At 39.0% G+C, this 16,625-nt stretch overlaps 1 protein-coding gene and 1 pseudogene across 1 annotated transcript; one reads left to right on the top strand and one right to left on the bottom strand.

Annotated features, from left to right (window-relative positions):
• Positions 1 to 1,413: 1,413 nt before the first annotated feature.
• LOC139463859 (uncharacterized) lies at positions 1,414 to 3,522 on the top strand (annotated as a pseudogene).
• Positions 3,523 to 13,451: 9,929 nt separating this feature from the next.
• LOC139455478 (uncharacterized protein F54H12.2-like) lies at positions 13,452 to 14,753 on the bottom strand. Its single transcript, XM_071237032.1, has one exon. It carries the CDS (start codon positions 14,751 to 14,753, stop codon positions 13,452 to 13,454), a length of 1,302 nt encoding a protein of 433 aa, XP_071093133.1.
• Between the last annotated feature and the right edge of the window lie 1,872 nt (positions 14,754 to 16,625).

The raw sequence follows: 16,625 nt of genomic DNA, 5'->3' as shown, positions 1-16,625 counted from the left end.
CTCTTTTGAACATTTCTTTTGTTAGCTATACACTAATCTTCTTTTCTGGTTTCCCTGTATATGATTTACTGTACAAGCTTTTCTAAATACCATGGAGAGGGAGTCCTAAGTTGGATAACTTGTTCCCAATCCATTTCAGTCTGAATAAAATTTGTTTAAACTAAAAAAGTACCTCTCATCATATTACATTGACCCTCTAACTCTGATGAATTTCGCACTGCTAATGCAAACATGATAAATTTATTCTTTATAATATGGGCGTGCTCTTAGCAAAAGCCTACAAATTAGGAAACACATTATGTCAATACCATTTTTATAATGAAATTGTTAATGTATACTTTAATCAAGCATCGTTATCTGCTATGCCATATTAATGTATTATGGGCCTGTGGCTTGCTATTGAATCAATTATATGTCTGTCTGAATTTACAAAAAACCCACACTATAGATATCTGACCGAATCCCCTTCAGAAACCGTTTTTATTACAATGTGTGTATTCAAAACAAATCGAGAAAAAACAAACTGAGAAACTTTTTACAAAAAGAGTAACTAATGACAACGAGTGTAGTACTTAAGAATGATTTATTACTCAAGTATATTTTGCTCATTAATAAAATTCACGAATAAAAATAATGAAAGACGTCGGTGAATTATGAATGGACCGCTGAAGATCAGTGATGGCATGTCACGGAGATATGCTTGTCATTAAACAAGAATAAGGTAATAATGAAAACGTGGTAATAGGTTCACATGTTTATTACAAACAACTAATTGTACCAACAGAAAATAAAAATATCAATAAAAGAACCAACTAAGCCCAAAGATCACTGATAAATTAAATCAGAGCAAATACGAAAGCGACTTAGCTCAGCAACAGTTATATATGTACAGTTATTGAGAAGGCAAAAAATACCATAAATACATTGTATAAATATATTGTTGTCTGGCGGCACGCAGCAGTACTCCTTCCACACGACGGCGGCCTGTAAACAAATCAATATTTTAAATGCGTCGGCCATGAGGGTCACCTGAAATACCACCAGTATTGTGAAGACACGTTTACAGTGTAATAGCAACAGCGTTCAGAGATTATTGAAGAAGTGAAAAACTTTATTGTTTCGTAAAATATATTTTTAGCTTCATCGAATCGATCCGGGAACAAAATGAACAGGTAATAAACGTTTATATAATTATGAAAAAGTAAATATCTGCCCGTCACAGTTTCACTTCCTATTCAAATCACAGCGAGTGAAAGACGGCACAAGGTTCCAAGTGGACATATACAATACATAGTGTAACTAACAACGCGGAAAACATACACCCGGAACCTATTGAAGTAATATTAACTATACATGTACGCAACGGCGTTACAGAGAAGAGATTACGTTATCTCTATGTTAATGTCCGAAAGTGAAAGTTCAAATCACAGCGTAATATTCATGTTGTGAACACAGATAGTTCGGCTTTGACGATTGAAATCGCATAGCAATGGGCAATTCAGGTGAATATGTATTGTTTCTCACTACTTAAATTCATTCCTTTATTTCAGCCACATCCTGACCATCTTTCAATTTGAAACTATATTACCAATACATAGCTATTTTATTAGTTGCGTCCCTGTCCGCTCCCGCCCACATCTAGCGATAAAATGACTTGTCTGTGCTTTAAAATAACTTCGAATCAGACGTATCACTGTGATCTGGATATTTTAACACTATGGGAACTGAAAGCATAGCGCTCATCGGTCAACATAGTGTCGATGTGGAATGCTTCACGTCACCGACGCATGAACAATTTGCACTCTGTGTTGTAGCATGTAAATAATTCGTGAAAACATTACACTGTAACTTGGAGGAGGACACGCATAATTTCAGATTCACAATCGTAGCTATTTCGCCCAAATCCTAAAGGATGTCTCTGTCTGTAAACATAGAATTCGCATAGGAACAAAATACCTATACCAAATGATGTACTTGTTTCAGCTTCTACCCTGATAGGAGACCAAACAACACAGTGCGTGGAAGTACAAAGATCTGCTGCCGCGAAACTCCAGTCATTGTCAGAGTTCATACGAGATCAACAAAGGGATGCCAATATTGCCAAGGCAACCTTTGCGAGCACAGGGGCGTTTGGTTCAGGGATGGCTCTGGTCGGGACAGCTATGGGTTTTGTCACGGGTGGATTGTCCACGGTACTTATAGCTGTCGGAGCCACAGCTGGAATCGCCAGTAGTGCCGGAGAAATGGCAGTGTCCTGGTTTGAATCTGAGGTCAGTACTTCGGACACAGAACAAGCACACACACTTGATATTCTCAATAATTTTATTCTGCGTCTACGTTATGTTTAGTTTGAAGTGGTTTTATAGAGGCGGCTAACGGGATCGGGTGGTCAGGCTCGCTGACTTGACTGATGCATGCCATCGATCCCAATCACTGGATTGTCTGGTCCAGACTCGATTATTTACACAGACCGCCGTTATATAGCTGGAATAAGTGAACATTAGTGTTTTGGTGTGTAGTTTTATCAACACTTTCATAACTTTGAAATTCCATTTGATGAGGTCGTAATCAGGCACGTGTTCGTTGTTTTACACTCGGCTATATTTGATGAGGTCGTAATCAGGCACGTGTTCGTTGTCTTACACTCGGCTATATTTCAAACTCGTATATATCATGTCATACTGTCACGCAACTAAATACCATAGTCGCCTCGTACGAGAAGCATAGTTTGATGGGACCTGTTCTAACCCGGATTCGCCATGGGTTTGCAGGTAGGATCTCTAGATCTCCTGATTTAACTACTCAATATAGGACAATGATAAATAAGTACAATTGCTTTTTATAGGAACTATTTATCTTGGCAGCTTAGGTTTTTAACAACTTGTTAAATGTTTACAATTACTCTCAATACTATTTTCATAAAGTAAATGAATATTTTTTAATCCAAAACATATGAATTACTTTTCAGGAGATGAAAAAACGTATTAAGGAGGTTCAGGGTATTTTAGACCCGCTGAAAGAAGAAACACAGTGCTTAATAGAGGCCTTAAGGCGGAACCAAAAATATAGAGATGTTCCAGACAGTGGATGGCCATTGGCCTTAAGCCTGAAGAGGTTGGTATCCATCACATCGCTAAGTTCGGGCTAGGGATCTCTGCCCTACGGAAGGTAAAGGCTGGTAAGCTGATAAAATCTGCTGGCGTTGCAGCAGCCGGTATCAGCTTGGCTGTCGACATTAAGGATGTTTTGAAGAATCTCAGCGATGTCAAAGGCAATGTGTCAGAAGTCGCCGATGTTGTTGAAAAGATGGCCGAAATACTTGGTGCTGCGTGAAGCTGTCATTGTGGTTGACAATTCTTGAACATTCCGAAAAAGTGAACTTAATTGTTTTTCAGTGTGTTTCACAAGATACTGGGAAGTCAAGGAATTCAGATGTTCAGTTATTTAACTAATAGCACGAAGGTAAAACATTCCTGATTCTTTAATCGTCTTACAACAATGGTTGTCAAAGGTCACAATAGACTGTAGAGGAATTGAGGGCGGGCACCTCAGTCTATACTCATTCAGATGATATAAATGTCGTGGGGTAACCGTGCTCTTGGCCTATTGTTTGATTTATAGTGATGTTTCAGTGTGTCACTTTGTCACTGCTCAAATCAGTGTTGTCACCGAGGGACACAATGGTCATGTCGTCTGGGGCTCCGAAATTCCTGGTGCGGAGTTGCGTCCCTTAGGTGTGCCAGGACTTCAGGACTTTCTCCTATATTAAGCTGACACACCGTGATATAAATACTGTAGACATCAGCATAAACTCCACTCAGTCTCTAGCCATTAGTAGAGAGAAAGTAATACCTTCCGGACAAAAGCATTCCTGTGGAGCGTGGAGCACCAACAAAAGCATTCCTGTGGAGCATAGAATTTCAACAAATTCCTGTGGAGCATGGAATTTTTCTAACAAAAGCATTTCTGTGGAGCGTAGAGTAAAGAAACAAACAAAAGCATTCCTGTGGAGCGTAGAGTAAAGAAACAAATAAAAGCATTCTTGTGGAGCATACCGCAGAGGGCAGTCAATACCTTTCACACAATAGAAGCAAATTTTGCTAAAGGAGACCAGCAGTAAGGCTGGCTCTGTATATATTCGCTCTGTTCAAACATGTAACTATGTCACCGCTCATTAGTATCAATACACTAGAGGTAGCTCTCTCTCACCCACTCTTTATACGCAAGAGTAAATCTATTCGTGTGTGGGTTTTAGCCGCTGAACCTGTTAACCCTCCCACCGACGTCAATTCACTTATAAACATTTTTCTCTACTTCATTCACGTTTCACTAAGTGTTAAAGGAGCGTAGAGTAATGAAACAAACAAAAGCATTCTTGTGGAGCATACCACAGAGGGCAGTCAATACCTTTCACACAATAGAAGCAAATTTTGCTAAAGGAGACCAGCAGTAAGGCTGGCTCTGTATATATTCGCTCTGTTCAAACATGTAACTATGTCACCACCGCACATTAGTATCAATACACTAGAGGTAGCTCTCTCTCACCCCACTCTTTACACGCAAGAGTAAATCTATTCGTGTGTGGGTTTTGACCGCTGAACCTGTTAACCCTTTCACCGGTGTCAATTCATTTATAAACATTTTTCTCTACTTCATTCACGTTTCAATAAGTGTTAAAATATTATGTTATTGTTCATAGCGGCATTCATTAACCTTTATCTATTAACATTTCTATCACTCTTTAACTTTTTATCTGTTTCAGTGTGCTAACGTAACACTAAGGGTTAAATGTTGCTTTTAGACTAGATAATATCGCTGTTACTTGTTTTCGTTATTATGTTAGAACTTGAGTAGAAAGTATACATTATACCCATCAGCAGATGTGTAATTCGTGTGTTTTCTGCTTTGTGACATGTAACTTATTGATGTAATAGTAATAATGAAAATAAAGTGAACTTACCTTTTGACTGTTCAACACTGTGTCATTAATCATTTCCTCCATATATTCCGTTTTGAATTAACCATTCGCTCAGTTCATATTTGGTTTAATCATATTTATTCCATCAATTGTTCATAACAGTATTTAGCAAACAAGCCGAGCTGGCTTATGAAAATGCTTCTCCTGATTATATATATCAAAATTTTTTTGTATAGCTTGTGTACTCGGTCAAGGTGATTCAGCAGTTCTTAGTCCTACCCTATTATACACCCCGCTTGATACATCTGTCTTGAAGCAACCTGAAACTGTTTTGAAATAGCAGCCAAACCACTCATGTTCATTGTGTGCAGCTGTTTGCACTTAAGTTTGAACTAATATTTCTATAGAGCTCCAAAATGTATAGTTTGGAATAAGAAGTCCATCCACTTTTATATTTTTCACCATTTTCGTCTGAGAAATTGCCAAGGCGACATCAACCAAAAGTCTACAGGAAACACGAATCCTTAGGATAGGAATCTCCAGCAAAAGAGCAAGTACTCCACTTTTACTGCATACTTACACTTATACATTTGTTAGATTATTTAAAACTTATACACTTGACGTATTATTTAAAACTTATTATCACGATATAATACTTAAAACTGTTAGTAACCATTTTAGTCTAATGCTTAGTTGATGTTCGTTTTGTTTGTTTTCAGGTAACTGCCAACTCATACACACTTAGTTGGTGAATACCTATTTTATGACTATGTACACCACGAGTAGAGACTCCTACTGTGAAAATTGTCACACTTGTTTTGGTTATAAAAGAAATTTAACAAGGCATCAACAAATATGTGGGAAAGTTGGGGGACAATTTTCATGTCAGTATTGTAGAAAATATTTTTCCAGAAAAGATAGTTTAAAACGTCATGTGAAAAGCTGTCAAAAAGTAGTCAATCCTTTGGTTTGCCAATGTTCACTGTGTTTTCAACACTTTACCCATGAACTTGCTTTTCAATCACACTTACCACATTGTCTAAACACGACTTCGCAATATGATTCTCCTTCCACCTCATCACCACCTCCCATTCCTTCCTCCTACCCCCCTCCACCGCCCATCCCCTCCCCTGATGTTTCACCTTCTTATCCCAATCCCTACTTCATAAACGAGATTTCACAAAATGATGTAACCTGTCAGTCTTGTCAGACAATGTTTCCAACTTCAAAAGCTTTGCGACTGCATAAGAATAGAACAGGACATGATATGTGGGGTGGTAGCAAAGGCAAGTTAAGTAGGAAAAAAACGGCTACAGTATCTGCACAACCATCCAACCCTTCTTTGCCTCCCATTCCCTTCCCACCGGGTACTCCTTACAATCCTGAACCTGTTGGTGACACTTCTGATCATGCTCGCCCATGTACCAGCGAATCTTTAGGGGGAGATGTGAGAGAGTATGAGTTTAAAGGGCAGGGTGCTACAGATGCTTTACATTTTATGGTGAATGAACAAGCTGTCATTATTGATGTGATCAAGACAGAACTCAGAGAGAAACAGTCAGTGAAATGGGGATATGTCTTCACATCAGAATGGTTAAACCTACTGAAGATGAAACAGCTAATATTCATGAGGCCTACTTTCGAAGCACAATGGTTATAGCTACACAAGGAACCAATTTGACTGATCAATACCTTGAAGCCATGCACAAGATATTGCGTTCACTAGATAATTATCAGGGTGAGCATTCTAATTTAAACGTGGTAGACATTGCAATGATGAAAGTGATCATCGTTAAATTTAAACCTTTTAAAGGCGGTACATACATCCCTCTTCCCAAAGAAATTGCATACAAAACTAAAAGAGTTGTGAATGTAGAAAACAATGATGAGATGTGTTTTATCTATAGCATTTTAGCCAAACTGTTTCCCGCTCCGCATCATCCAACACGGGTGAAGCATTATCAACCTTTTGTGAACAGATTGAATTTGGATGGGTTTACTTTTCCGATGACACTCAAACAAATCCCACGATTTGAACAAGTCAATCAGTTGAGTATCAATGTGTATGGCTTCGAAGATAAGACTCTCTATCCACTTTACATAAGCAATGTATCCAACATAGAACCAGACAGTCAAATTGATTTGTTGATGCTTTCACAAGAGAACGAGCCCGAAGATTTCGATGGATTCTTAGGCTTAGAGGGTCATGAACTTATGGATGTAGAAACGAAAGCAGACACCCATTTTTGTTTGATCACTAAGTTGAAAATTTTTGTCAAAAACACTGAGAAAAAACGTAGTAACCAGTATTATATTTGCAGAAAATGTTTGTGGACATACAGCTCACAAGAAAGGTTGAATAAGCACAAGGGGTATTGTTTTGTTAAGGCTCAACGTGTCAATATGCCTAAACCTGAGAAAGCAGTCTATCAGTTTGGATTACGATCTGAAGCTAAAACAGAAAGAGCTAAATTTCTTATTGTGGCCGATTTTGAAAGTTTGCTGTTGCCGGTCGAAAATCATGCATCGCGTTTGAACAGACATGTTCCTTGTGCCTATGCTTACAAAGTTATTTGTTCAGAGCAGCGGTATTCGAAATCTGTTCAAACCTATGTAGGTTCAGATGCAGCAGAACACTTTATTCAAGACATTTTAAGAGAATATGATGAAATTAAGCAGATCTTTGCCAATGCTGTTCCCATGCAATTATCTCATCAGGATAGGGCAACCATAGCAAACACAACTCAGTGTGGATTATGTGGAAAAGAGTTAGGGAAAGATAGGGTGTTAGATCATGACCATCTCAGTGGTGCTTTTAGACAAGTATTACACAACAAGTGTAACCTAAATTTCCAGTTGCAAAAGAAAGTGTATCTGATGTTGCACAATTCAGAGCGTTATGATACGCATCTTATTCTTGAAGCAGCGCGTGAATTTGGAGAGAGAAGTATTCAGATCATACCCCATAATTCTGAACAGTTTCTGTCTTTTACTGTGGACAATGATCTGGTCTTCCTAGATTCTTGCAAATTTTTGCAAAGCTCTTTAGATGCTCTGACTAAGAATCAGATGAATAAAGGATTAAACACATTTGTTTTCTTGAAAGAGCAGTTCCCGCAGCATGTTGGTATAATGACACGAAAGCTTCCTTTTCCTTATGAGTACATGGATTCATGGGAAAAATTAAATGACACACAGTTGCCACCTAAAGAATCCTTCTACAGTTCCTTGAGTGATGAAGGCATTACTGATGAAGACTATGACTTTGCCCATGAATTGTGGCATACATTCGCATGCAACACAATGTCTGACTTTACCCGGTTGTATGTGGTTGTAGACACACTGTTGTTGGCTGATATTGTCGAAACATTCAGAACTGGATGTTTAGCAGATTATGGACTTGACATCTGTCACTACTATTCCATGCCTGGGTTTTGTATTGATGCAGCACTGACAGGCACCGGGGTCAAGCTTGATCTCTTCATTGATGTAGATAGTTACAATTTTGTGGAAAATTCCATTTGGGGTGGTGTGTCCGTCATCGGTGAGAAATTTGCCGAAAGCAACAATGAATACATGACTAATTATAACCCAGAAAAAGAAGCCTCGGTGCTTCTGTACATGGACTTTAACAGTCTTTATTCTGGAGTTATGCTTGAACCCCTGCCTATTGGTAACTATCAGTTCATGTCAGCGCAAGATTATGAAACTATTGATTGGGTTACAATAGATACCCAAGGGGATACAGGTTACATTTTGGAAGTGGACTTGCACTATCCTAAACATTAACACAAACTTCATGCTGCTTTCCCCATGGCTCCTACCCATGACAACATTCCCTTTGAGGACTTTTCACCTTATCACAAAGAGTTACTCAGCCAGTTCTATACGTCCCAGTGTCAAAAACCCTCAGGCAAGAAATTGTTTGCTACTTTAAAAGATCGCTTGAACTATGTGGTTCATTTCAAAACTTTGCAACTGTATTTGAGACATGGGCTAGTCCTCCAACACATTCATAGAGTGTTAAAGTTCAAGCAAGGTCCCTGGTTGAAACCCTATGTTCAGTTAAATTTGGAAAGATGCAAACACGCAACTGATGCCTGTGACAAGGACCGATATAAACTTATGAATAATTGTGTGTTTGGCAGGTTCTGTATGAATCAACGCAAGCGGAAATCCGTGCACTTAGTGACTCAAAGACAGCAATTTCGCAGTTATGTAGCTAAAACCAATTTCAAGCAGGTGAAAGTGTTTTCAGAAGATGTTGTGTCCGTGGAAATGGAGCAAGTGTCTGTCCTTTTAGATCAACCTATCGCTGTTGGTTTCAGTATTTTGGATATAGCCAAATTTCAAATCCTTTCTTTCTATTATGACATCATGCAACGGCAATATGGACCAGAACGATTGGACTTACTCATGACAGACACAGACAGTCTCTTTTTGCACATTCATGCCCCTCCACATGAGACTTTGCTTGATCCCTACATATTCATGAAGCAAAATCTGCATTTGTTTGATACTTCCAATTATGATCAGAACGATCCTAAAGGATTGTATTCGAATGAAAACAAAAAAGTCACAGGAAAGATGAAGGATGAAGCTGCAGGAAAGATCATTTTAGAGTTTGTAGGGTTGAAAAGCAAAATGTATTCCTTTTTGATACAATCAGATGAGAACACTGTATCAAACCAAAAGACAGCTAAAGGAATAAAGAAATCTGTCATTGCTAAGCAATTGACCCATAAGAAATACAAAGACAGTCTCCTGGAGAGGAAACCTTTTTATTGTTCCTATTCACTCATTCGCTGTCACAATAACACTTTATACACTGAGTCATTGAGCAAAATAGCATTATCCCCCTTAGATGATAAACGTTATGTACTAGAGGATGGTATATATAGTTTACCCTATGGGTATTCACCAGTCTAAGAGTATGTGGTAATGCTGTTCAAGTTCCACATTTCAGAGATGGGTGATTGATACAGGTACCCTCCTCCTTTTGTACTGAATGTTATCCATTTTAATTTAACAATAATAATTCTAATATCAATAGTAATAATTGCTGTTATCATCACACTTAAAGTGTTTCACTCATTTAATTATCTTTATGATTACAGCAACATGAGTACCACTGGATTCATTTACCAGTTAAGACAAAACGGCGGCAATGACATAGTGTATTATGAAGGCAGAAGCTTCCGAAGAAGCCATGAGGATGCCATGCAGGCAGGTTTACAGCGTGCAAGAAGAATGTTCCATCAAGACCAGAATCGTCAAACACCCAACTATTCAGTAACTGTGCGTGAAATTCACATCAACAGGAGACAAATAACCAATCGCTCACAGTTGCGACGAAACAAACGACTTTTCATAGGCGTCTTGGAGACTCACTATCTCGATGAACTCCAGAGACTTGTTCGGAAGTTATGTTGTGATAATTGTTATGGATGTGAAGTTAATCATCCATCGCAAGTTCATCACCAGTGTCTCATGATGAACAGTGACGAGTGTATTACTCAATACTTTGATCGTGCAGTGAATGAGCTGCCCCTTCATACCATCTTGGAAAAAGCCAAGCAACAGAGGGTAAGCCTTGGGCTAGAGTTTCAGGACCAGCACGCTGTGCGTTACAATGACTCGGATTATATGCACAGACATTTCTTCTGCAATGACAGAAAAGAAAGACTTGAGATGCAGCTCAGAGTCCTCATGAACATGGAAGATAATAATAACTAAAAGTCGCATGTGTTAGCATTATTTTATTGCTTTACAATCAGAAAGTTACATAGAATACATGTCATGAATTCAATGTGCTTGTACAGTTAGAAAGACTCTAGTCTTCTTAATTTTGCAGTAGTGTTAGCACCGGGTACACCATGTTGTGCTTGTCGTTTTAGATATAAAGATGATTTTGCCTTTTTTCTTTTGTCGTTCTTTTTCTTGACATCTGGTTTATACAAAAGCCGCTTTGGTACATGGAGCATTTTTAAAAGTTTGAGAAAGTCACGGTAGCCTGAAGGAACAGCCCCACGATGCATCACAGTAAAACGAATGAGGTCAATAACGTTAGTTCCGATCCACACATTCTCATTATCTAACACAATTTCTAACTGATCATTCAGTCCGAAGTGAGCATTTCTGATCTGATCCCTGATAAAGTACCATAGTTTGGCAAGTTTGCCAATCGTTTTAGTTAATGACACATCCTTAAGAAGTAGATCCAGAATCAAGTTTGTATTCGCTTTAATCTGTGCTTCATCATGGGTGATTTCTTCAGGGGTCTCATTCAGTCTCAGAGGACTCGTCTCCTGATCTGGAGTCACTGTCATTATCTGTTGTTCCTGTGTCACTGTCTTCTCCTTTTCCTGGTTGTCTATCAGACGCTGGTATGTGTTCCTGTTCAGGAGAACCATAGGTCTGCTCATGATGTAGGTAATCTAACAGTGCAGCAATGCAAATAGGCAAGATGGAATGATGTCTTATCAACACCTCCTTTTTAATCCGATTGGGAAAACCTTCTTTGGCAGCCAATGTTCTAATGTGAAACCTATGACGGTGCAAGCGAGTTTTATCCATCAGTGAGAGTGGAATATTCCCTTTCAAAATGTTTAACATCATGCTATTTATAGCATGCATTTGTTCACATGACACATATTGAAGTAAAGCTTTTCTCTGCTTCACATTAGCCTGCAGTAGTGTCTGAAGAAAAGACAGATGTTTTTCCAGTAAATCACCCATATTGAAGTGAGGAGATCACAATGTGAAATGATTCGACTAGGTTATTGTGACTTTTATATATGTATGCATAGACCCTAATATTCCTCATACACCATAGCCAATGTCTCTCATTCAGTATTAGAAGCTATCATGTTTATGTAACTACACTGAGGTGATAACCTGAAATGTTCAGTTAGTGGTTCATCTTCTGGCATCCATTTATGTACACGCAATCGACACATGAAACAGTAGACTTTATCTGATTGACCCGTGTAAATGAATCCTGCTTGTGCCATAGTTTTCAGAGACTGTTTCATTTGCACGGGCCAACTGGCGAAGGACTTTAATCTCTGACAAAAGCTATGTCCATACACTTCAGCATTGGTTGAAATCACTGAACAATCGTTAGCAATATCTTCAAATCGTCCGCAAACATCCATGATGATCTCAGTAAGCAACTGATCTGTTCATTGGTAAGACAGGCAACTGGTGGGTATAACTTTCAGCAGTAGCTTTTATTTAGGTTGGTACACAATACATACTTCATCTGGAAAGACACCACTGCGCAGACGCCCATACTGAGGATCGGAATAGGGTGATACATCAATCATTAAATATTGAAATTTCTTTCCCTCCACTGCATCACGAAATGATTCAGTAAAATATTTGGCTTGACCTGGAAATATTTGAGATGCCAAGATTTTATATTCATGTGCAGAACGTGGGTTAGATAGCAAAATGAAGTAGTGTGTATTCAAGGAAATAGTTTGGTTACAATCCCCCTTGGGATAAGCAGACTGTTGAATATTTATAACACTGATTCCCCAATGATGAGACAGTGTAGTGTAGAGATTTAACATCAGTGGACTTTTACATATATCCATCATCATGTCATCCATGACCAACACCATGTTCTTTTCAGATTGCTCAGACCACATTTTCAATTCATTCTCAGTTGGAAGGGAATCCATAAAAAGAATGTTAGAAATGTTTTGCCGCATGTCACTGTAGATGTCTTGCCATACAGCATAGCAGTACACAATAAGGTTGGGAGGTTTGTCAAACATCAGATTAGCCTGCTCTAACAACCTTTTCACCCAAACTGTTTTCCCTGAGGAAGATCCATCAATCACAGATATGGTGGTAGGTGTTTGTATTGGTAAGAGACACTTACGTTCCATGATCTCACTCTGAGCACAATAATTCAACTGTGACAATACAGCTGAGTTACTTATATTTATAGAACAAACTCGAATGACTACACTAATTTCTTTTTATTTCATTTTTGTAATGGGTTACACAAGTACAGTAGTATGTTACATGACACAGGTATGACAAGATAACAAACAATATCTAAAATAATTACAGATAAACTTTGACACATGCTCATCATTGTTAAAACGGACTTGCACATCAAATATCTGCACAAGGGTTTGAAGGGTAAGTTCTGTTTTGCATTTATACAACAAATAATATAAACAATAATGACCACAAAGGTTGGACAATGAGGACTGTAACTGTCTTCTGTTGTGCTGGTATTGATTGACATAGGTTTTTAAGTACAAGTCAAAAACGGAATTCACTGGCTCACCCAGACTGTCAAACAGTTCCCCTGTATTTCCTTTGATGTACATAGCCACCCAGTGACGACCCAGTCTTCCAGATGGTTCAGTATTGACAATGAGACCCACTCCACGTGCAAGCATGACTCTAGTTAGCACAGGTAAAGTATCTTTGGCAAACACACCTAAGACCTGGTACTTTAAGATGGAGTCACTTTGAATAGCACATGCAAGGTCAGAGGCTTTCATGTTTTTTACTTCACAAACACGTTCCTGGTCTTGTCAATTTCAATGAGGGAATTTCTTTCACTCAGAACAACACAACTGAGTGTTTCAGTGAGGGCGTTTTTGAACTCGATTTCTAGTCGGGTGCTACCGGATTTCAACAGATTCAGATAGTCGGATTCACTGCATACTTTATCAATATCGAAGACGAACAGGGCACTCCCAAGCAAAAAATCGCTCCGAGTGATTCCGTTTCCTGTATTTTCTTTCCACAGACACATCCCATCGAACATCTGCACATAGGACTCAACATCATCTGCCTGCATGGGACGTCCAGGGACACTGGCACCATTGATGTACAGGCTGATGTTTTTCACCATACTAGATTGGAAGTTGTAGGGGTTACCAGTGTAAGATCCATTCAAGCTGTTGCTGAGTACAAAGCCTACAATGTAACGATTAGCAATAGGATTCGACAGATTGTCAATGGTATGTGTCAGTTGAGTGGTGGGGATGCTTGTCACCTTGACCTCGCTTTTGGTGTAAGGATACAGAGCATTGCTGTCTTGAAACAAGGTGTTGTGTGCCAACATAAGAGCTGGATTGACTTTCAGTTTACACACCTTCAGGTAGGTATCCAGAATTTCCACCTTGTAATCTTGACCTGTTTTGCCACTCATAAAACAGAACTGGGGCGGGGAGCGGTACAGCTTCACTGTCAAATTCACTCCATTGACTAAATGCCTGTTCATGTGAAAGATATCTTCATACAATGGTCCCGACATGGTCAAGACTTTACTATCATTAATGAAGCCGCCACGAGATTGCACTCCTGTATTGAGACCAGTGTAGGGATCAGTCGATTCCACATCATTGTTGGATTCAGACACATCTTTGTAGAAGAGTTGAGATGACAGCTGTGAAGTTTTAGCTTCTGTTCCATAGTTGAGTAGAGTTTTCATCATGCTCTTGTAAGCATAATGGTTGTTTGTAGAAGATACCAACTGATTCTGCAGATACACTGACACCTGAGAAAAGAGGGCCTGCAGAAACAAGTTGACAGGGACAATATGTTCCTTGGCATCAAGATCAGTGCCATCTGCATGTTTCACCTTGAGCTTCACATGTAGGCGGGTACGGTTCAGGTCAATGTACTCACTTCCAGCATTCGTTACTTGAAATTCCAACGGTGAAGAATCATTGATTTGACTGAGCGGTCGCACTTCATCAAAATAATGTTGATGGATGCTGGTCTGGTATGGTGGTAAAATAAACAGATTGAGAGAGGGTGGTATCAGTTCCTCAAAGTCTTTATCATTCAACAGTGACATGATTAACTGAAAACGTCGTTTTCTCGAACAGGGGTACACTGGAGAACCTTAGCGGTCTTTGATGGAATGTTATCTGTCTGACGGATCTTCTTTGAAGTGGTGATTTGGCCACCTGCAGCTCGTTTTAAAGATTTCTGACGCTTTTCTTTGGCATTGGCTCTCTCAACAATATTCTGCGTCTCTGATGTTACTTCCAGTTTGATCTTTGGTTCTTCAGTCTTCACTTGAAGACGTGTCGGGATCACTTTCACCTGTGGTTTACCATTCACTAAGGCAGATGTTCCTTTCATGTGTTTCTTGAAATAGTGGGTCCATTTGACATAATCAGGGACATACAAATGTGTGGACTCCATGGTTAATCAACGAAGGGATACCGTCTCAAGTGCAGTGTCACATATGTCACTTCCTTTAGAAATGAGGGTGACATGCCGTTACTGGCCTTTATACGCACCTCTATGTGTGGAGATTCTTTGACTTTAATCGGAATATTGTATTCATAGGCAAAGCTATAGTAAGGACCTTGCCTGAGATCAAGCCGTCTCAATAAAGGCAACTGCTGTTCACCTGCCAAAGAACTATCACACAGATTGCATAACACGTCCACATATGGATCATTCATGTGGGTGATGTCAAGTTTACCAAAATTAATCTCCGTTAAAGACACAACCCAGAATCCATCTAAATTCAACCTTTGATTTAGTTTGACACGAAAATGATAAGGCGTATTCTCGGTAAAATAAGATTGTTTGGAGTCTGAGCTTTTGAGAAATATGTACCTTTCCATCAGATATGTTTCAGTTCACTTTCCTCCACATAAGAATCGAAGGAACTCGGCCAGCCCAACCACCTCACTAACAGGTAGGTCTTCCCTTTCACACGTTTTCTCTTTAAAATCTTCTCTACCTGCCACAAGACATTTTCCTTTTTCTCCACCTTTTGTAACTCGTTGACATAAAAAGTACCTTCTATCAGTTTATCATGAAAGTCTTTGATCTTATACTGTGCTATCTCTTGTCTCTTGTATCGTCTAACCACCTTAAACAGCTCTTGAGTCCACTTCAGATCAAGTTCCTTACTGAAAGGTCTCCAGAGGTATGGAATGCGAACAAGATCCCCTACTTTAAATACAAATGCCTTTGGCCGGTTGTGTTTGGAGCTTTTCTTAAGTAACAACGGCTTCACATACAAATGTTCCCATACTTTCAGTTCATTCTTCTTCTTGACTTGAACTGGTGAAAGGTTGGGCAAAGAAGAATGTAAGGTGTTGTTATAATTGCCCATCAACTTGGGCAGTGCATCTAAATAATACTTGGTGTTATTATGGGTCAAGTAACGCGTAATAAGTGATTTCAGTGTTCTGTTGAATCGTTCCACATAATTACTTTTGATATTCATTATGTGCAACAGTCAGAGTGATATTGTGTTTTTCTAAAAAATCTTTAAATACTCCTTTAAACGCTGAACCACCATCCACACGTACTTTCATTGGATTTCGTTCCTGAATTATTTCTTTGAAAGGTTTCAGTACTGTCTCTGGTCTCTTATTTGTTAAAGGCAGGGCAAAAGCAAACCTACTTAGTATGTCAATAGCCACCAGTAAATAACGCACGCCATTATTCTCTTTGCTGTAACGAGTCATGTCAGTCAAATCTACATCAAACATTTCATTTATAGAATTCACTCGAACTCTCAGCCTTTTGAATCTCTGTTTGGCTGGTTTGTGTAAACTGTAGGCATCCTGTTTGTTCAGAAAACGTTTCACAGTGCTCAGTCTGAGATCTGGTTGACGAGCTAATTTCAGAACGCTATGAAGTTTCTTAGGACCATAAAAAGCTCCCGGTTCAAGCGGGTTAAAATAGTAACTTTCTAACA

This window comes from Haliotis cracherodii, unplaced genomic scaffold (genome assembly GCF_022045235.1).
Source record: "Haliotis cracherodii isolate W230 unplaced genomic scaffold, xgHalCrac1.p SCAF_1, whole genome shotgun sequence".
Taxonomy (NCBI): Eukaryota; Metazoa; Mollusca; class Gastropoda; order Lepetellida; family Haliotidae; genus Haliotis; species Haliotis cracherodii.
The sequence above is the reverse complement of the archived record's forward strand: the minus strand, read 5'-3'. Positions and strand labels throughout refer to the sequence as shown.

Excerpts from the sequence above, each read along its gene's own strand:
- LOC139455478 (XM_071237032.1), bottom strand. The coding sequence starts at position 14,753 with ATGTCACTGTTGAATGATAAAGACTTTGAGGAACTGATACCACCCTCT.